This window comes from Macaca nemestrina, chromosome 3, assembly GCF_043159975.1.
Source record: "Macaca nemestrina isolate mMacNem1 chromosome 3, mMacNem.hap1, whole genome shotgun sequence".
In the NCBI taxonomy this organism is placed as follows: Eukaryota; Metazoa; Chordata; class Mammalia; order Primates; family Cercopithecidae; genus Macaca; species Macaca nemestrina.
This window is the reverse complement of record NC_092127.1, coordinates 148,605,943-148,627,334: the sequence shown is the minus strand read 5'-3', so window position 1 is coordinate 148,627,334 and position 21,392 is coordinate 148,605,943. Positions and strand designations below refer to the sequence as shown.

At 37.7% G+C, this 21,392-nt stretch overlaps 1 protein-coding gene across 9 annotated transcripts in view; it reads right to left on the bottom strand.

Moving 5' to 3' along the window:
- The window catches only part of LOC105464780 (FRY like transcription coactivator), a 286,250-nt gene that overhangs the window by 16,652 nt on the left and 248,206 nt on the right, over positions 1 to 21,392 (bottom strand). For all 9 annotated transcript variants that reach the window (XM_071093613.1, XM_071093610.1, XM_071093611.1 and 6 more), the window contains 6 exons: positions 19,485 to 19,646; positions 19,288 to 19,362; positions 18,773 to 18,949; positions 14,653 to 14,856; positions 12,774 to 12,941; positions 596 to 843 (listed from right to left, as the gene is read on the bottom strand). In XM_071093613.1, coding sequence (XP_070949714.1) covers positions 596 to 843; positions 12,774 to 12,941; positions 14,653 to 14,856; positions 18,773 to 18,949; positions 19,288 to 19,362; positions 19,485 to 19,646 — 1,034 coding nt within the window. The remainder of the gene's footprint in view (positions 1 to 595; positions 844 to 12,773; positions 12,942 to 14,652; positions 14,857 to 18,772; positions 18,950 to 19,287; positions 19,363 to 19,484; positions 19,647 to 21,392) is intronic.

The following is a 21,392-nucleotide window of genomic DNA, read 5'->3' as shown; positions in this document are numbered from 1 at the left end:
CTTAAAAACTATAAATAATTGATTATTCAAGTTAGTCCATGAGTAAAGAAAAAGTTCCATTTGAGAATTCTTCATACTTTTTGGTAATACGTTTTTAATGTATGGAGCATAAACATTTAAAAGGAGCAATCTAGCATTTAAGAAATAATCTGCCTATAATAGAAATAAAACTTAAAAAATATGACCACTGATCATGAAACTGTAAAAACAACTTTTTGGATATATTTTAGATTTAAATTCTGGTATCACAGAAGTTCATTCCAATATTGATTTTAACATTTGGCCATCTAGCATGCCAAAATAGATATTTGGCGTGCTTCTAAATGTGGAATACCACTTACTATGCTTTGAAAATGGCCTAATTGTTTTTCTTTATGGGAATGTCCATAATCGAAGAAATATCCCATTAGAGTAAGGCATTCTATCTTTAAAAATGAAGATAGTATGATTCTAGACTAAAACACACAAAGTATGATTACAGACTGAAACGCACAAAGAAATGAAAGTAAGTAAACTGGAATACAGGGGCACTCTTTGGAAGGAATGGGGGAGAGATTATCACCTCACTATGGTGTTTATGATACTGTATTCTCACCTAGACAGTCCGGAGAAATCTGCTTCTTCTTCTTCACATCTTTCATCTAGCTCTTTCAGAGCTAAGGTAACATCCTCTTCGCAGATTGACTCAGGGTAGCTTTCAGGAGCTAGAGGCTCCGGCATTTCAGTTTCTTCTAAATCAAGAATTCCTTGACACACAAGAGAATCCTGCTGTTCTTGAATTATATAGGACCCTTCATCTTCAAAGGTTGTAACATGTTCTTCCTTTAATACTGAACTTGTATCCTACAAAACAATCATATTTTTAGTGAACTATAAAAACATAAAAAAGAATTTTACAACACAATAAATAAGTATTGCCATCCATCTAAGTCTGTTTTATTAAGTGGTGTTCATTTATACAGTCTAACTATATGTATAAATATATATATGTATATGTATTTTTTTGAAACAGAGTCTTGCTCTGTCACTCCCGCTGGAGTGCAATGGCGTGATCTCGGCTCACTGCAATCTCTGCCTCTCAGGTTCAAGCGATTCTCCTGCCTCAGCCACCCAAGCAGTAAGGACTACAGGCACATGACACCACACCCAGCTAATTTTTTTTTTTTGTATTTTTTAGTAGAGATAGGGTTTCACCATGTTAGCCAGGATGGTCTCGATCTCTTCACCTCGTGATTCGCCCGCCTTGGCCTCCCAAAGTGCTGGGATTACAGGTGTGACCCACTGTACCCGGCCACTTTTACAGTTTTTGAACCAGTTATAAACTTTTTTAACGGTCATAGGTTTAAAATATTTTGAAATTAAAATATATCACCTATTATTGTATAGAAATATTGAAGACTTTTTCTTTTCTCTTCAGTAATAGGATTTAGGTGTTTACTTAGAAATACGCACTTTGGTCCAAGATGGCCAAATAGGAACAGCTCCAGGCTACAGCTCCCAACGTGAGTGACACAGAAGATGGGTGATTTCTGCATTTCCAACTGAGGTACCGGGTTCATCTCACTAGGGTGTGTTGGACAGTGGGTGCAGGACAGTGGATACAGCCCGCCAAGTGAGAGCCGAAGCAGGGCGAGGCATTGCCTCACCCAGGAAGCACAAGGGGTAAGGGAATTCCCTTTCCCAGCCAAGGGAAACTATGATACACAGCACCTGGAAAATGGGGTCACTCCCACCCTAATACTGCACTCTTCCAAGGGACTTAGCAAACGGCACACCAGGAGATTATATCCCGTGCCTGGCTCAGAGGGTCCCATGCCCATGGGGCCTCCCTCAGTGCTAGCACAGCAGTCTGAGATCTAACTGCAAGGTGGCAGCGAGGCTGGGGGAGGGGCGCCCACCATTGCTGAGGCTTGAGTAGGTAAACAAAGCAGCCTCCAAGCTCAAATGGGTGGAGCCCACTGCAGCTCAAGGAGGCCTGCCTGCCTCTGTAGACTCCACCTCTGTGGACAGGGCATACCCAAACAAAAGGCAGCAGAAACCTCTGCAGATTTAAATGTCCCTGTCTGACAGCTTTGAAGAGAGTAGTGGTTCTCCCAGCATGGAGTTTGAGATCTGAGAACGGACAGACTGCCTCCTCAAGTGGGTCCCTGACCCCCGAGTAGCCTAACCAGGAGGCACCCCCTAGTAGGCGCAGACTGACACCTCACACGGCCGGGTACCCCTCTGAGACGAAGCTTTCAGAGGAAGGATCAGGCAGCAACATTTGCTGTTCAGTAATATTCACTATTCTGCAGTCTCCCCTGCTGGATACCCAGGCAAACAGGGTCTGGAGTGGACCTCCAGCAAACTCCACCAGACCTGCAGCTGAGGGTCCTGACTGTTAGAAGGAAAACTAACAAACAGAAAGGACATCCACACCAAAACCCCATCTGTACGTCACCATCATCAAAGACCAAAGGTAGATAAAACCACAAAGATGGGAAAAAAACAGAGCAGAAAAGCTGAAAATTCTAAAAATCACAGCACCTCTCTCCCTCCAAAGGAACACAGCTCCTCCCCAGCAACGGAACAAAGCTGGATGGAGAATGACTTTGACGAGTTGAGAGAAGAAGGCTTCAGATGATCAAACTTCTCTGAGGTAAAGAAGGAAGTTCGAACCCATCACAAAGAAGCTAAAAACCTTGAAAAAAGATTAGACGAATGGCTAACTAGAATAACCAATGTAAAGAAGTCCTTAAATGACCTGATAAGAGCTGAAAACTATGGCACAAGAACTATGTGACAAATGCACAAGCTTCAGTAACCGACACGATCAACTGGAAGAAAGGGTATCAGCGATTGAAGATCAAATGAATGAAATGAAGCGAGAAGTGTAGAGAAAAAAGAGTAAAAAGAAATGAACAAAGCCTTCAAGAAATATGGGACCATGTGAAAAGACCAAATCTACGTCTGACTGGTGTGCCTGAAAGTGACGGGGAAAATAGAACCAAGTTGGAAAACACTGTGCAGGATATCATCCAGGAGAACTTCCCCAACCTAGTAAGGCAGGCCAACATTCAAATTCAGGAAATACAGAGAACGCCACAAAGATAATCCTCAAGAAGAGCAACTCCAAGACACATAATTGTCAGATTCACCAAAGTTGAAATGAAGGAAAAAATCTTAAGGGCAGCCAGAGAGAAAGGTCGGGTTACCCACAAAGGGAAGCCCATCAGACTAACAGCAGATCTCTCAGCAGAAACTCTCCAAGCCAGAAGAGAGTGGGGAGTCAATATTCAACATTGTTAAAGAAAAGAATTTTCACCCAGAATATCATATCCAGCCAAACTAAGTTTCACAAGTGAAGGAGAAATAAAATCCTTTACAGACAAGCAAATGCTTAGAGATTTTGTCACCACTAGGCCTGCCCTACAAGAGATCCTGAAGGAAGCACTAAACATGGAAAGGAACAACAGGTACCAGCCATTGCAAAAACATGTCAAAATGTAAAGTCCATTGAGGCTAGGAAGAAACTGCATCAACTAACGAGCAAAATAACCAGCTAACATCATGACAGGATCAACTTCACACATAACAATATTAACCTTAAATGTAAATGGACTAAGTGGTCCAATTAAAAGACATAGACTGAAAAATTGGATAAAGAGTCAAGACCCATCAGTTTGCTGTATTCAGGAGACCCATCTCACATGCAGAGACACACATAGGCTCAAAATAAAGGGACGGCGGAAGATCTACCAAGCAAATGGAAAACAAAAAAAAGCAGGGGTTGCAATCCTAGTCTCTGATAAAACAGACTTTAAACCATCAAAGATCAAAAGAGACAAAGAAGGCCATTACATAATGGTAAAGGGATCAATTCATCAGGAAGAGCTAACTATCCTAAATATATATGCACCCAACACAGGAGCACCCAGATTCATAAAGCAAGTCCTTAGAGACTTACAAAGAGACTTAGACTCCCATACAGTAATAATGGGAAACTTTAACACCCCACTGTCAACATTAGACAGATCAACGAGACAGAAAGTTAACAAGGATGTCCAGGAATTGAACTCAACTCTGTACCACATGGACCTAATGGACATCTACAGAACTCTCCACCCCAAATCAACAGAATATACATTCTTCTCAGCACCACATCACACTTATTCCAAAATTGACCACATAGTTGGAAGTAAAGCACTCCTCAGCAAATGTAAAAGAACAGAAATTATAACCAAGTGTCTCTCTGACCACAGTGCAATCAAACTAGAACTCAGGACTAAGAAACTCAATCAAAACTGCTCAACTACATGGAAACAGAACAACCTGCTCCTGAATGACTACTGGGTACATAATGAAATGAAGGCAGAAATAAAGATGTTCTTTGAAACCAATGAGAACAAAGATACAACATACCAGAATCTCTGGGACACATTTAAAGCAGTACACACTGTGCTTTAAATGTGAGGGAAATTTATAGCACTAAATGCCCACAAGAGAAAGCAGGAAAGATCTAAAATTGACACCCTAACATCACAATTAAAAGAACTAGAGAAGCAAGAGCAAACACATTCAAAAGCTAGCAGAAAGCAAGAAATAACTAAGATCAGAGCAGAACTGAAGGAGATAGAGACACAAAAAACCCTCCAAAAAATCAATGAATCCAGGAGCTGGTTTTTTGAAAAGATCAACAAAATTGATAGACCGCTAGCAAGACTAATAAAAAAGAAAAGAGAGAAGAATGAAATAGACGCAACAAAAAATGATAAAGGGAATATCACCACCGACCCCACAGAAATACAAACTATCATCAGAGAATACTATAAACACCTCTATGCCAATAAACTAGAAAAGCTAGAAGAAATGGATAATTTCCTGGACACTTACACTCTCCCAAGATTAAACCAAGAAGAGGTTGAATCCCTGAATAGACAAATAGGAGGGTCTGAAATTGAGGCAATAATTAATAGCCTACCCACCAAAAAGAGTTCAGGACCAGATGGATTCACAGCTGAATTCTACTGGAGGTACAAGGAGGAGCTGGTACCATTCCTTCTGAAACTATTCCAATCAACAGAAAAAGAGGGAATCCTCCCTTACTCATTATATCAGGCCAGCATCATCCTGATACCAAAGCCTGGCAGAGACACAACAAAAAAAGAGAATTTTAGACCAACATCCTTGATGAACATTAATGCAAAAATCCTCAATAAAATACTGGCAAACCGAATCCAGCAGCACATCAAAAAGCTTATCCACCATGATCAAGTGGGCTTCATCCCTGCGATGCAAGGCTGGTTCAACATACGCAAATCAATAAACGTAATCCAGCATATAAACAGAATCAAAGACAAAAACCACATGATTCTCTCAACAGATGCAGAAAATGCAAATTTTGCCTTTGACAAAATTCAACAGCCCTTCATGCTAAAAACTCTCAATAAATTTGGTATTGATGGAATGTATGTCAAAATAATAAGAGCTATTTATGACAAACCCACAGCCAATATCATACTGAATGGGCATAAATTGGAAGCATTCCCTTTGAAAACTGGCACAAGCCAGGGATGCCCTCTCTCACCACTCCTATTCAACATAGTGTTGGAAGTTCTGGCCAGAGCAATCAGGCAGGAGAAAGAAATAGAGGGTATTCAATTAGGAAAAGAGGAAGTCAAATTGTCCGTTTGCAATGACAGGATTGTATATTTAGAAAACCCCATTGTCTCAGCCCAAAATCTCCTTAAGCTGATAAGCAACTTCAGTAAAGTCTCAGCATAGAAAATTAATGTGCAAAAATCACAAGCATTCTTATACACCAGTAACAGACAGAGAGCCACATCATGACTGAACTTCCATTCACAACTGCTTCAAAGAGAATAAAATACCTAGGAATCCAACTTACAAGGGATGTGAAAGACCTCTTCAAGGAGAACTACAAACCACTGCTCAATGAAATAAAGGAGGACACAAACAAATGGAACAACATTCCATGCTCATGGATAGGAAGAATCAGTATCATGAAAATGGCCATACTGCCCAAGGTAATTTATAGATTCAATGCCATCCCCATCAAGCTACCAATTACTTTCTTCACAGAATTGGAAAAAACTGCTTTAAAGTTCATATGGAACCAAAAAAGAGCCCGCAGTGCCAAGACAACCCTAAGCCAAAAGAACAAAGCTGGAGGCATCACGCTAACTGACTTCAAACTATACCACAAGGCTACAGTAACCAAAACAGCATGGTAGTGCTACCAAAACAGAGATATAGACCAATGGAACAGAACAGAGCCCTCAGAAATAATACCACACATCTACAACCATCTGATCTTTGACAAACCTGAGAAAATCAAGAAATGTGGAAAGGATTCCCTATTTAATAAATGGTGCTGGGAAATTTGGCTAGCCACGTGTAGAAAGCTGAAACTGGATCCCTTCCTTACACCTTATACAAAAATTAATTCAAGATGGATTAGAGACTTAAATGTTAAACCTAAAACCATAAAAACCCTAGAAGAAAACCTAGGCAATACCATTCAGGACATAGGTACGGGCAAGGACTTCCTGTCTAAAACACCAAAAGCAATGGCAACAGAAGCCAAAATTGACAAATGGGATCTAATCAAACTAAAGAGCTTCTGCACAGCAAAAGAAACTACCATCAGAGTGAACAGGCAACCTACAGAATGGGAGAAAATTTTTGCAATCTACTCATCTGACAAAAGGCTAATATCCAGAACCTACAAAGAACTCAAACAAATTTACAAGAAAAAAAATCAAACAACCCCATCAAAAAGTGGGCAAAGGATATGAACAGACACTTCTCAAAAGAAGACATTTATGCAGCCCACAGACACATGAAAAAATGCTCATCATCACTTGCCATCAGAGAAATGTAAATCAAAACCACAATGAGATACCATCTCACACCAGTTAGAATGGCAATCATTAAAAAGTCAGGAAACAACAGGTGTTGGAGAGGATGTGGAGAAATAGGAACACCTTTACACTGTTGGTGTGATTGTAAACTAGTTCAACCATTGTGGAAGACAGTGTGGCGATTCCTCAAGGATCTAGAACTATAAATACCATATGACCCAGCCATTCCATTACTGGGTATATACCCAAAGGGGTATAAATCATGCTGTCACAAAGATGCATGCACAGGTATGTTTCTTGTGGCACTATTCACAATAGCAAAGACTTGGAACCAACCCAAATGTCCATCAATGACAGACTGGATTAAGAAAATGTGGCACATATACACCATGGAATACAATGCAGCCATAAAAAAGGATGAGTTCATGTCCTTTGTAGGGACATCGATGCAGCTGGAAACCATCATTCTCGGCAAACTATTGCAAGAACAGAAAACTAAACACCGCATATTCTCACTCATAGGTGAGAACTGAACAATGAGAACACTTGGACACAGGAAGGGGAACCTCACACACTGGGGCCTTTTGCGGGGTGGGGTGGGGGGAGGGATAGCATTAGGAGATATACCTAATGTAAATGATGAGTTAATGGATGTAGCATGCCAACATGGCACATGTATACATATGTAACAAACCTGCACGTTGTGCACATGTACCCTAGAATTTAAAGTATAATAAAAAATAAATAAATTTAAAAAAAAAGTATGTGCTTTGGTACAATATCTTCTCTCATATATGCTCTAACTCTACACAAGTAAAACGTTGTATTGTTAGTATAAATTGTCTCCTGTTTGAAATGTCATTTCTTTCATTACACTGGAACACATTATATTCTGGATATAAGTAGGGGAGATGACTCAAAGTAATTAACCCACTGGTCTGTGGGGCTGCCATACAGCAGGAATAGGTACTGACCAATCAGAAGGATGCCGAACTCAGACAACTAGGGTGGTTTTACTATAAGACCTCATTTTGGCTTTGAGTATTGATAAAGTTTCATCACTGAGCTACAGTTCAGAAGACATTAGGACATTTTAGATAATTATACTTTTGAAAATTAAACTATTACAAGCTCATTATCAAAAAAGAGTATATTCTCCTAATTTGAAGTAAACAATAACGAAAATATGTTATAAAGCATACTAGTGGTGTGCCCTTTCTATCTACTGTAATATTACTGAAACAATGTTGCTATGTGATACAGAAGTGGTAGAGGCTCAATGAGCTGCTACTATTAAAAAATGAAAACACCTTCAAAGCATATATGATGATAGTATCAACACTAGTTTTTAGTTTATTAATCAATTAGAAAATAAGTACTAATGGTCATGGTTTTAGGAATAAAGATCAGCTTCTTTTGAGTATTTGGACCTAAGTTACTTCTCAGCTGTAGAGTAGCTTCTTATCTCTTTTTCATGGATAAAAATAGAATTTCCTTCCAAAATAAGAAAAGTAAGAGAAAGTCAGAGCCTATGACCCTACACTAGCCTGGGCCTTATTCATATGTAAAACTCATCTATAAAATGAAGGATTTTGACTAGATTCTGGGCTGAGTGCTCTGGTATAAATAATTCCTAACTGCAATTAGTTTATAATCTGATAACCGGGTTAGGCTAATAAGTGAATGACAATAACATATACCAGAGTAATGGTAAATGTAAGGCAAATACTATCAGCAACATACAAATGGGTGCTGGTACTCAATGATGGGAAAGCTCACATCTGGTTGAGGCAACTGAGGTGAGTCTCCTTGGAGGAAACAGCATGTTTTGACAAATATGAGGTAGGGATGGTATTGCAGGGAAAGTGATTAGAAGATATCAAAGGCATAGAAATATGCCATAAAAACACAAAGTGGTCTGGATTTAGTTAAGCACGGAAAGCAGCAAACTCTGAGTCTTTACTTTAGCATTGAATATAATATAGTACAATTATTTCTTAATTCTTCCACCAGTTTATATTCAATATACCCTAAGGTTTCCAGATGAATTTTCTAAAAAAAATTTGTCATTATTTGGGAAGATAATTTATGTGACAGTACTAGAGACATTTCTATACCTAGAATATTTATTGGCATGAATTTTTCCTTCTACATCAACACGAACATACTGTTATCTCAACCTAAACTTAGTTCGATGCCCTCACTTTTCATTAGTTCACACTTGCAGTGGATTGTCATTTTTTCTTGAATAATAATTTCAAGATGATATTTTATCTGTAGTTAGTATCATATAATATACAATGAAATTTTCTAGTAATGCCTACATGTAATGAAGAAAGTGCTTTTGGGGCTGATAAAATGGATTCCATTGTTTATATGTAGATTATGAGAAATCAAATTTTCTTGTACTTCACCTTACTAGACAATGACACACGCACACATGCTTTGTTACAGAGATTTCTTTCCTATAAGGAATAATTTGTCATCCATGAGTTGGATTCAAAGCTATCATAAATAATAAAAGAAACCCTCTGTGAGTAAATACAAGTGAAGAACTTAATCCCCTCTTGAGATCAGAGTGTAACGTGTATATTACGGAGAAGAAAGGGACACCCAGCTCTAAAGTTTGTCATGACAAGAGATGCTTTAGTCTACTCCATTTTATCTCTCCAATATTAAAATGATTTAAGGGAAGAAATCCAAATAAACATTTTTAGGAGTGGATTTATTCCTTTAATTCACAAAACATTTCACCCATTAAAATTAATTATATTCTTTGTCTTAAGAATTTGCTTTAAAAATAATTATGGTTTTACTTAAATATCTTGGTGCTTTTCTACTTTTTTTTTTTTTTTTTTGGTACAAGAGGCAATTTTGGGTCATTTGACACTATTTGGCAAAACAGAGAAAAACAAATTAGGCCAATATATCCAACAGATATAAGGCTGTCATATTCCCTGTGGATAGCCATTCTTTTGGTGATAATTTTAGTATCAGTAGAACTGTTTCTAAATGAAATACCATGCTTTCAAAATATCCCTTTCATTCTCATCCACTGGTGTTACCGTGTATGGTGTGATCCAAACTAGGCACTGTAGTTTGGCTTAATAACTAATAAACCTCCCAACAACTGAAAGGAATATAGTCTATTTAAAATGCATCTCTAAATTCTGTCAGTTCTCTCCTGTAAACATTTCTCATGTTTGTGCCCTTAGTCAGGCCCTGCTAAATTCTTGCTAATATTCTTCCAGCTTAGCTCCTTCATCTCCTCCAATCCACCCTCAATGCCTCTGCCTTAGAGACTTCAATAACAACAATGAGGCTGCAACCCTTCTGTGATTATCCCTAACTGCAAGCTTTATTTGTCAGGGACTAGAACCTACTTTCCATTTTTGACAAAAAAGGCCAAAGTTTTAAGAAATAATCAGATCATGTTCTTCTTCGATGGTTACCTGCTGTGTGGCCTGTCACACATGTCATGACAGTGCCTTGGCCCACCCCTCTCCTTGTTCACTGCATTCCAGCCTCATTGGCCAGTTTTCTGTACTTCAGATGTATCAGGGCCTTTTAAACTGCTGCTTCCCCTGCCTGGAACCTTCTCCCTCCAAAGCTTCAAGGGGTGGGCTGGTTTTTGTCATTTAGGTTTCACCTTAAATGCTACCCCTAACTTTCTCCTTCACTCAAGTCCACATTACTGTTAAGACTTTTTTAGTACGATGAAAAAGATAAGCACTTTCTGACATATTATTTATATTTTGTTTTACTTGCTTATTATCTGTCTCTCCTACTAGAACGAAGCTCCATAAAACCAAAAGCCTTTGTTTGTGTCACAGTTGCCATGGGCCCCATGCCTAGTCTAGTGCCTAGCACGAGGTAGCGGCTCAGTAGATATTGGTCACATAAATGAATGCTCACATGCCATGTGGGTCCATCTTGGTATCTGGTACAGTGCTTGTTACTTAATAGGTATCTCTTGAAATAATAAAAATTTGAATGTCTTTCTGTTATCTCCAGATAAAGTCTCAAGTCTTTAGTGTGGCATATAGGACTTCTCCTGTCTATTACCTCAAGATAAAGTCTAAGTCTGTAGTGTGGCATATAGGACTTCTCCTGTCTTGGATCCTATTCATCGCTCCTATTGCTCTTCCTCTTCCTCCTCCCATTTTATTCTCTGGAAATACTCAATTTCCTGCTTTTAGCTAGACATACCATGCTATTTCACACTGCCATCCCTTTCTACATTGTGTTCCTCTGCCTGGAATGTCCCAGTTGCCATGAAACCTGTCCTTTCTTACCATCACCGCCAGTGCACAGCTGATCAGTTTTCTCTCAGTTTTCATAAAGCCTTGAACCTATTATTAAATTTTCCATACTGAAATGTAATTTCTTTTTTTCTTTTTTTTTAATTTTTGAGACGGAGTCTCATTCTGTCGCCAGGCTGGAGTGCAGTGGTGTGATCTCAGCTCACTGCAACCTCTGCCTCCCACATTCAAGCGATACAGGTGCATGCCACCACGCCCAGCTAATTTTTTGTATTTTTAGTAAAGATGGGGTTTCACCATGTTCGCCAGGATGGTCTTGATCTCTCTATTTTGTTTTTGTTTGGTTTTTTTTTTTTTGGGACACAGTCTCGCACTGTTGCCAGGCTGGAGTGCAATGGTGACATCTCAGCTCACTGCAACCTCTGCCTTCTGGGTTCAAGCGATTTTCCTGTCTCAGTCTTCCGAGTAGCTGGGACAACAGGTACGCATCACCACACCCAGCTAATTTTTGTATTTTTAGTAGAGATGGAGTTTCACCATGCTGGCCAGATGGTCTCGATCTCCTGACCTCGTGATCTACCCGCCTCGGCCTCCCAAAGTGCTGGGATTACAGGAGTGAGCCACAGTGCCTGACTTGAAATGCAATTTTTTTTAAAAGCCTTCTCTGTCTTCCTTAATAGACAGCAAGAGAATGTTCTCTGACAACAGGGCCATCCATGCCCTATTCTTTCTGGCACCTAGTTGAATGCCTGGCATCTACTGAAACCACAATTAATATCTGTTGAATTGAATTATCTAAACCTTAGCCATATGAGTATGAGCATTTTAAAGATGGCTTGCTAATAAGGAAGCCAAAATGCCTTCATTTCAAAATACGTCTGGTTACTGTTAAAGTTGAAATATGTACAAGAGTCAGTCTAACAAGAACATGACAGTGTTTTATCACCTTACAAAAATAGTAAGATGTTACCTAGATTAGATTTAATAACTACAGTAATTTGATGGACAGTGACAAAATATAGCATTTCCTAATATTTACCAAGGAATAAAAAAAGCACATATGACAGAGCTATAGCAATTACAATTTTTTAAAGTATAATAATCTTAAAAAAAAAACACTAATACTTACTTATTTTTGGTCAGTCATTAGCTTCAAATCTGGCTTACTTCTCACAGGCCTTTCCAAAAAACACAATACTAGTGGTTCCAAAGTCTTTTTAAAAGATTTCATTTAACAACTGCTAACACAGCTGGCCTGAGGTTTTAATCCCAATCACAGCACCAATCACATAAACCCAACACAAAGCAGAAAGAGAAAAAAAACCCAAAGTGGTCCTTCTAAGAAAATACAGAGCAATAGATGATGCTCGCCAACCCCATAGAAGCGTCTGTACATTACCTCACCACGTTTTGCAATGCAAACTGCTCGTTAAAAACATTCAAGATTATTTTTAACCTGTAGGTCATTTCCTTCATCTATCAACTTAAGAAAAAATCAGATTTGACTATTTCATTTAAAATAACTCAACAGGTTAGAAATACTGGAAACAAATCAATTTCAAAACTCTTTTGAAAGAAAAGTGGGAGCTATAAAAGAGTGCTAAAAAGAGCCCAGATTGGCCATGCACCAGCCCGCATTTCTCCCCACCTCAGGCAGCTGGCTGTTAGCATTATCTAGAGAAGCCTCCAAAGTTGGGGTCTCATCCCTGATTTGAAGCATTTCTTCTGTTGTGATGCTGCCAATGGAATCTTGAGACTGGAGAAGTAAGTCAGGATGGTCTGGCATTGTTTCATCAGTGGCAGAATCACTGTTTAACTAAAAAGAGAAACAGTAAAATGAGGAATTCATTTATGAGTCAGTGATGGTCACAAAAGCCACAAGAAACATTCTCTATCATAAAATATTTTAGGGGCTTCGTTATAAAGAGTTTCTGAGATTCTTAAAATCATCTTTCTTTCCTTCCAGTCTATACCAGAATGGGTGTTGTTAGGGTAAGCAGCTAACCCCTCGGTAGAACTAAGTACGCATTAATACGGGCTAAATTTTGCTACACAAAAACTATCAAAGTGGAAGAACTCTATGTAACTATGATAACCTTGAGCTGAAATTCATATTAGAGCTGAATTCAAATTCATTCATGGAGGACCAAGCTTTATGTGGAACAGTTAAGTGAATGGGCACTAGAGATAGACTGCTTGATTCAAATCTACTTACTAGCTATGTGTCCTGAGACATGTAATCTGCAGATGTGCAATAACCATACTTGCCTTGTGCTGGGAGGAGAGTTATGGTGACTAATACATGTACAATACCTTGAACAGGGCCAGGTGCATCGTAGACAGTCAGTAAGTGGTAACATATTATTGCTGCTGTTAGCAGCAGCAGTTGGTCATTGAACACTTAAATGGGAGAGGGGCAGTTAGTGGAAAGACAAACGGGACACCAATGAGATGTAAAAAAAACGAGAGATGACTGGACGCCAACCACAAACTGACAACTTGACATTGTGCCTAAAGCAGCTCAGGCCCTGCCATTCAACATCACTGTCAGCACTTTGCCAGCAGGTCGAGTGGAACAAATGGATCTAAATTAAAGGTAGGTGGCTGAGTGCGGTGGCTCATGCCTGTGATCCCGCCACTTTGGGAGGCCGAGGCGGGAGGATCACTTGAGGCCAGGAGTTCAAGACTAACCTGGGCAACATAGCAAGACCCCATCTCTACAAAAAATTTTTAAAAATTAGCTGTGCCTATGTGGTGTGCACCTGTAGTCCTAGCTACTTGAGAAGCTGAGGCAGGAGGATCACTTGAGACCAGGAGTTTAAGAATGCAGTGAGCTATGGTTGCGCCACTGCACTCCAGCCTGGGTGATGGTGCGAGACCCTGTCCCTAAAGAATAAAAAAAGGAGGCATTCATGTAAGAGCTGTGTAACCATAGCTGGTGCCTGGTCTCCACTGGTTGCTTCCTTATTACATGTACCAGGGTAGCTATTCCATGTGCCTTCTCCTTCTTTACAGTGCCATCTTCAAGTTCCAACCCTACCCCTGGCTTTCTTGCACCCTGACTCTTCTGAAATAACAGCCTACTCTTGCAGCTTTCATTTTCCACTCACTGTTTACTTGATCTTGAAAGGGACCAAACTTGTGCTCTGTCTTTCCACACTACACTAACTAGGAAAGAAAAGCAGGCAGTGAATTAAACGATGTTAGTGCTCACACTGATACCAAAAGTATGTTATCACTGAAGGCCTCTAATAGGGCCTAAAACAACTCACTGTGATTAGGAAACAAGCAAGAGAAATTACGTTTTAGCAGCTAACAGGTGTGCAGTATCAACCTAGTAAGTTTAGTGCTGTCACGAATAACAACACGGTACTCCATTACTGCTGCAATCTTGTAGATTCATTTCAGTGTGTGCATTTCACCCATACTGAAATGAAAACTAGAAAATCAAGAAATAATCATTATGAAGTTGGAAGTTAAGAGGAAAATGAGACCAACTGTCACTGTAAGAAAAGTGAATTGTATACCATCTGTGTGCGTGAGAGTATCTGGCTTGCTGTAAGTGCCGCTTCTTCTTCTGAGGACTCATCCGTATCCTCCTGATTGGTGAGGTTCAGGCTGGGGGTGCTACTAGAGCACTGGTACTCTTGAAGGGATGGAGTGTCCCCTTTGTCAATACTGTCTAGTGAGCGCCTGCGAACTCCCCAGTTGAAATTGTCCATACTTTCACCCTGGAAAAGCAAGACACAATTTCTAAAACCTTAAATACATGCTTCTAAATGTACTAAATGTAATATACCAGAAAAACATATACCAAGATGAAAAATACTTAATGCATCATTAAAAGCAGAGATTCAATCAGCCCTTCAATTTCTTTAAACTGTTAACATACCATCAAATATTTATATTTAAAAAGATCAAAATTATTTGGTTGATAACGTGTTTTAACTAAATAATTTTCTTGACTTTCTATCTTGTATTACTGGGGACCAATTAAATCTACTATCTAAGTCATTTCTATTCTAATATACAAACATGAATGAGACCACAAAGAAGACAAATACATCACAGATGACAACAAATAAACAATACACAACACCAGGCTGCAACTTACCTGCAGCTCCTGGTTAGCAAAAAGGAAAACACACAGAATTAGAAAAAAACGAAGACAAACATTTAAATATACACTACACTTTCGGGGCAAACTCTTTGTGATTTCTCAAACCCAAAGACTGATTCAAGCTCTGGATTAAGCTTTGTGCAGAAAGTCAACATGTGATTCAAACCTTTTTTTATGCAAAATATGCTATGAAAAAGTCAGAGACAGACACTTAAAACAACATTTCTATGATACACTTTGGCAACACAAACTTTAAGAAAATCTTCAAGATTTACAAAGGTTTAATACTTAGTACAATGCAAAAACTGACTTCAAATACCCACATGCAGTTGACAACATACAAGGTCACAAATTATTTTAGTTGGTAGGATGGCTCTGGCTAAATTCAATGGTCATTTTTTGCTATAAAATATAATTTAAAATCAAGATCACAGCCAACAAAACATAACTGTTGCCAATTTCAAAAGGTCAAGAGGAAATATGACAAATTTCAATTTCTCCCACTTAAGGATTTATATAAGTTATGTTTCTGTTATTCTAAGCTGCTCCTCCTTTTGTAAAGATATAATCCTTACAATTTTTCTTAGGCCCTGATAAAACAAACCATATTGAGCTGGCTAGCAAAATATGTTTTTTTTTCTGTATGCCTTTACACAGGAATTGTCCAGATTAGAAGTTTTCAAATCTTTTTTTTTTTTTTTTTTTTTTAAGCAGAAGAATACTTATTTCAAATGAAATTTTAGATGGAATTCAATTGTGCAAAACTAAGAAAACCAGAGCTCCTCTGGTTGAAGGTGTACAGGAGGTTGGTCCATTGGGTCTCTGAATCCGTCCCTGCTGTTTCTGAAGATATCTCGGAAGCCCTAGGGCTCTGCATGTCAGAGTTTGAAAACCACCTTCCTTAGAACATATCATTTCAAATATTATTATGTATCAAAACACATAATGGCAATGGCCCTCAATATATATTTGGTGAGTGAACGAATATGCACTGTGGGCTTTCAAAATGAGGAGATATTTTACTATAATTTTCATTAGTGGTTAAGTTTGTTTTGTAGCAATCAAAGTATTTCCTGTTACCATGTTTTAAACAAGACTACATCCAGGTTTTAGAAAATTTGTATCACTGATTTGGCCTAATTATGGGGATACATTAGCATGCTCCACCCCAGCCCTGATTACTGTGACTTGAATTAAAGACAGAACTACAATGAACACCCTTAGTTCATTCTGACTAAGGTTCTATTAAAAGCCTTATTTATTACCACTGACATTTTAGAGCACTGATTGAACTTGAAAGCATTTACAGTTCTCTTTAAACAAAAAAGAGGCAAACAAAAAGAAAAATAACCTTACCATTACAAAAATGTCAAGAGCCTGCCTTTAGAAATCTAAATTCTGGACTGAAAAAAGCAAAGAACTACAGAAGAGTTTAGAAGCTGCTCCTGGTCTTAGGTAGGGCAGCAGGTCTCTTTAACCTATTCCACTCTGTTACTTGGTTGTGCAAGTCTGTTCTATTTCCTACCATATATTTTTTCAAATGATGAGTGTGAAACTAATTTTAGGGTGGTAACATACACTTTTTGAAAAAAAAAAAAAGAATGGAAAGGAAGAGAATAGAAAATATCAGTATGCATAGCAGTGAGTTTGGAAGCATATTCTTGAAACTTTTATTTTTAAAGATATATATACTTGGATGTGATACAAAATATATTAACTGTGGATTAGTGTCAAAAAAAGTTTAAAGGCTTCTGCTCTGAAAGGTGCTGAATAATACTTGTTCTTGAGTTCCTGTGAACCTATACAATTGTGTCTTTGGGAAAATGTAAATGGTGGAGTATTCCATAGGAGCCTACACAGCTCCTAAGCTGACATGAAGGCATTTGCATTACTTAGAGGCACCATGGTCACATCCTCACATCTGCAGGGGGTACTGAGGCATGTTGAGGAGGGGAAACTTTACTTCCTTAAACTGGTCTTCCATGGACAATGAACAGTGTGATATGGGAGAGTGCATTACATTTCATTCCTCCACCTCACCTATTACAGCCAAAGGAAACACCCCTACAAGAAGAGCTGATGAATGTGTATGAGCTGTATATGAGTTGCATATATATATATATGAGAGTAGATGAATGTGTATGAGTTGTATACGTATATGTACATGAGAGTTGATAAATGTGTATGAGCTGTATGAGTTGTATATGTATATGTACATGAGAGTTGATAAATGTGTATGAGCTGTATATGAGTTGTATATGTGTATGTATATGAGAGTTGATGAATGTGTATCAGCTGTATATGAGTAGTATATGTATATGTATATGAGAGCTGAATGTATTTGAGCTATATGAATGAGTTTTGATTCTTCAGAAAAAGATACATCAATATATGGTACATAGATACTTGGTATTAAAGCATTTTGGTCTTCTTGCATACAGATATTTGTAGCAATTTTAAAATGAAGAATTTTAAAAAAAATCTATTGGATATAAAGTTTCAGGGTTAAGAGACTGTGGTTTAGGGAACTGAGCTCAGCTACAGGAATGGATCTCTAATAGCCTAAGACAATCAGGGCAATCCTATTCTACTTACCAGAGTGGTTGTTTCAGAAAGTAGCATGTGTCCTAACTTGGGCCAATGACATGTGACAAGAAGTTTGCTAAGAGCATTTACGAAAGCAACTTCTTTACTTTTCTGAGAGCATTTCTGGATGTGACCCTCACTTCCTTCAAACACTGCTGTTTGTGGGGCTAAGATTACCCAGCAATGATGACTGTTTTGCTGCTGTCTGAGGTCAAGCTCACTTGCAGAGAAGCAGAGAGCCTAGAGAACTGCAGATAAACAGCCAGAAACTTCACTGAACCATATCTATTAAATATAAGCTCTAATTCTGAACTAGTTTTGTGGGCTAATAAATCTACTTTTTGAGTTATAAATTCCATTTAGAAAGCATCCAAATTGACATAACTACCAATATAATATAATCCAGACCAATCAATTTAGAAGAGAAATGCTTTGAGTATTAAATGAAATCAGGCATTTGAGAGTTACCTACATCATAAAGAAGAAAGTGATTCAGAATGTCAAAGAAGGAATCTCAGTCATTTGCCAAAGGGAAGAGTTCTAGAAAGCCAAACCCTTTGTGATAGTCAATTTAGTGGTAAGTGCAACTTTCTTTAAAGTTGTCCTTAATCAATTTTCATATAAATTTTTACCATTTGGCTGCATATTAGTTTATAAGACAAATTATGCAAAACATTTAAGTCTAAGCATACCCTGAAAATGATTTTGAAGAAATCCATTTTTTAATTTTATATTTTTAAAGATAAAGATGAAAAATGGAATGTTTCTCTTTTATCTCAGACTTATTCTGCTGTTGACTAATTGTGGTAATCAAATTTAGTTCCTAATTGAGATTTTTACCTTTTTGACCTTACACTGACCTCAATAAGATCCTCTGATCAAATCCTTAATTCTCATACAACTGTTCTATAAATATTAACAGAGAAAGCCCACATCCTTACCTCTGCATCTTCCAGTTCAACATCTAAAAAGTCAAAATCCTTAAAAACACCAAACTGTTGTTCACTGCTATTATCTTCCACAGCTACTTCTTCCTCTTGAATTATGTCTTCTGTTGTAGAAATTAGGCTAGTCTGTTGGTCACCGACTTCTAAATCCTCATTAGAAGAAAATACAACCTGATGAACGATAAAAAAAAAAAAAAAAAGTCCATCCATCAGCTTTGTCACTCTGCATATGAGATATCAGTACCCCAAAGCCACTGCAGACCTCATTCTTCAATGCATTCAGAGCTTAAATTTGGTCTTCATGTTTAACTAGTTGAACACCCAGTTAGCAACACTAGTTGCTACACTAGTTGGTTGCCAGGTGTCACAAGAGACAAGAAATCTTTTTTTCATTCTGAGTTAATACCGTAAGTAAGGTAAATTAGAAAAGGCAAGAAAGGAGACAGATCAGTTTTTCATGGAATAACATGATATTTAAGACCTTGACACAAGCCTTCAGGATTACTCACTGATGGGTTCTTTGGAAGGCCAGATTCTGGACCACAGAGAGAAAGCACATTCATTAGCTTTTCTCTTGTTCTTCGCTAAAGAAAAAAAAAATTAAAATGTTAGGACTACTGATAAAATAAGACAAATTCTCAAGTTTTCATATATATAACAAAACTGATTCTTCTACGAATGTTCCATTTTGATATTCTTTATGTACCTGTGATAACTGTGGCCTTTTCCAACTAACAGGAACCAAGGCGTTAGAATTAGAACCAGAAGAAGTTGAGGAAGTACTTCTAGTGACAGCAATAACTTTTGGTTTCCCATTTCTTCCAGCTGCACTGTGCTGATCACCGTATTTGTTTCCAATAATTGGTGTCTACACAGAAACAAAATGTCAGTGTTTGGCTCAAATATTTCAACATAAAAGAAACTTAAAAGGGTTAACAGTGCACCTATAATATTTTTTACAAACAAAAAAACAACATGAGGAGAGAAATTACTTTGCATGAGGTAGATGTTAACAAAGATCAAAGGTAATGATATATACATTTTTAATCAAGAGGCTTTATTAGAAATAATAATTTTACACCTGAGGTTATCAGAAAGCTTATTCCTATTTTAAATATAATCTGCATTCTTTAAAAACCACCACCTCCACCTTTCCCCATCACGATTATAAAATATACCCAAGACTCAGAAAATATAAAAAAGATTTATATTTTAAATATAAAATCATCTGTTTTCTTACCACTCAGACTTAATATTTGTTAAATTTTGGCGCTTTTTCAATGCATATTGTTAAGTATGCCTCAGCAATGTGGTTTAGCAAATACTGAAGATAAGTAACAAAAGAGGAACATTTCCATGTAGATTCTTACTACAAATCTGATGTGTAATACTTCCAAAATTTATTTCAGTAAAAATTCTATGATAATCAAAAACTCATTTATATTTGACTTTGTAAAGTGTTTTAAATTTGCATTTGAAAATAAAATTCAAGTTCATCTGCATGTCATACGAGTCCCTTTATACTCAACTGATCATCCTTCTTCTCCCTAGCCTCAAATACGACCACTTCCCCCTCTCTGAACTTCACACAGCAGCAAAACTGAGCTTGCTCTTGTTTTCCAAACATACCATGCTCTTTTATAGACCCATGTTTTAGCTTATGTTGCTCCTTTGCATGGAATATCCACTAAGTAAACTTCTAATCATCTTTTAGTGATGACTCCAGACTTCTAAGGAGGCCTTCTCTTCTACCACCACCTCTGTGTAATCAAACTTGGACAGTTAGCATGCTGACTGTAAACTGTTTATGTGCCTGACTTCCCTACTACACATGTATCCATTGGACCATGTGTGATTGCCTCTATACCTCTGGTATATCTCCAGTGCCTATGCATGGCAGGTACTGAGGAATTTTTGATGAAACAAACTGAAATTAAGTATACAAAATGTTTTGAGAATTTGCATCACTGCTTCAAATAACATAATTAAGTTATACGATCAATTTCTGAATCAGAAGGAAAAGAAAAGCCAAGCTTCTCTATCATATTCCCATGCTATTATACATACATCTTGCTAGAAATTCTCAGATATTATTAACTAAAAAATTAGTAACAAATATGCTTTCTATATAAAAAAATAAAGTTTAGGATAAATTCTAATGCCAAGATTAAACTGCAATAAAACATTTATCTATATAATTCTAATCAACAAAAAAGTAAGTAGAGCTTCAATTTTTAATCTTTCTCAACCTTACAATACTTGATCGATAACTTCCTTCTTGAAAAGCTCCTCCCTTGGTTTCTGAAAGACCGTTTCAATGGCACCAAGGCACCAAGAGTTGGCTCAGGTGTCAGAGGGAAAAAAAATTGGGACTCTCAGCAACGATGAAAAATCTTTAAATGAGATTTTTATTAATATGCAGCATAGCCAGGCTCCAGGGTTCCTTCCAGACTGGTGGCCCCTGCTTCTGTCTAGTCCTGAAATATCCAGTTTCTCAGGTTTCCTTTAGTTGTTGCCTTCTGTTCTTTTTAGTTTTCCTTCCATGGTTTCAGCCATCCACTTACACAAGACTGAAACCCTTAATTTGTTACTTCCACCCAAGTTTTCCTCTAAA